General features: G+C 48.0%; 1 protein-coding gene across 1 annotated transcript; it reads right to left on the reverse strand.

Annotated features, from left to right (window-relative positions):
• Positions 1-48: 48 nt before the first annotated feature.
• Positions 49-916, reverse strand: LOC147819820 (DNA replication licensing factor MCM6-like; the record flags this gene model as incomplete). The annotated part of the gene is made up of 4 exons (XM_087170574.1): positions 49-156; positions 270-409; positions 503-703; positions 793-916. Coding segments are annotated over 4 exons (573 nt in total), but the record flags the coding sequence as incomplete, so codon positions are not given.
• Positions 917-1,050: the final 134 nt, after the last annotated feature.

The raw sequence follows: 1,050 nt of genomic DNA on the forward strand, positions 1-1,050 counted from the left end.
GGTTTAATATCAAAAGTCATGGAAGCTGCGAGTGTGGAGAAAAAGAGTTTAATCTTCCAGGATGTAGTTGGGGTTGACGACCAGGACACCTTCCTCTGGGCTCTCAGACTCTGAGCCCTTCAGCCCCGCCTGAGACAGCTCGATAAGGATGTGATCCTGGGGAAACAGACGCACATTGTCAGTCATGCCAACCACACTCAGTTTAAAATGAGTCGTGTTTTTTCTGCTGGTTTAAAAACAGCGGTTGTATTTCTGAGGAGTGGACTCACATAGTGCACCAGCCTGTGGATGACCTTCTCTATCAGCCCCTTCTTATTGACGAGCTCCTCCTCCGAGTCGATCTCTGACTCGATCTCCTTCAGATACCAGTTCACCACCGCACTTTTCTTCAGCTCCTCCTCTTCCTCAGCTGCAGGGAACAGTGAAAACGTGAGATTTAAAAAACACGGTAATCATAAAAGTAGATAGAGAGGCAGACAGTAGGAAGGAGAACACTTCTTACCCTCCTCCGCTCTACGCAGATGCAGGACGAGCAGGTTGGAGATGCGTTTGTACTCGGGGAAAGACAGGCGGAGAGACGGTTTCTGGCTGCCAGGCTCAGCGTGGCCGTTCACACCATTGACATGCCCATTAACGTGGCCATTAATGCCATTAACACCATCCACATGGCCATTCACTCCATTCACACCGTTGGGGATGTTTCCTGCAAATACAAGTTTACGTTAGATGGTTTGTTTTCACGCCTCTGCACGTTTGTCTCCGGGACTGTGTGTGTTCACTGTGGGACAGTACCTTCCTCCTGCTGCTCCTCCTCCTCCAGCTCATCCTCCTGCTCCAGGTTGATGTCGGGCGTCTCCACTCTGATGATGGATTTGTTCAGAAGACGGAAGGCTTCCTTCACATGTTTGGGCTGCACCTGGAGACATGAAGAGAAATGTCAGTGGTCACTATTCTGTACCATGTGATATGCCTCAGTCACATTAACCATTATTTCACTTTCACTTAAAAATATTATTTTTCTTTTTAAAGAATGAGCTGTGGTTGTTACAT

This window comes from Seriola lalandi, unplaced genomic scaffold (genome assembly GCF_002814215.2).
Source record: "Seriola lalandi dorsalis isolate HSWRI2012SDOR001 ecotype SW California unplaced genomic scaffold, Sedor1 jcf7180002043961, whole genome shotgun sequence".
Lineage (NCBI taxonomy): Eukaryota > Metazoa > Chordata > Actinopteri > Carangiformes > Carangidae > Seriola > Seriola lalandi.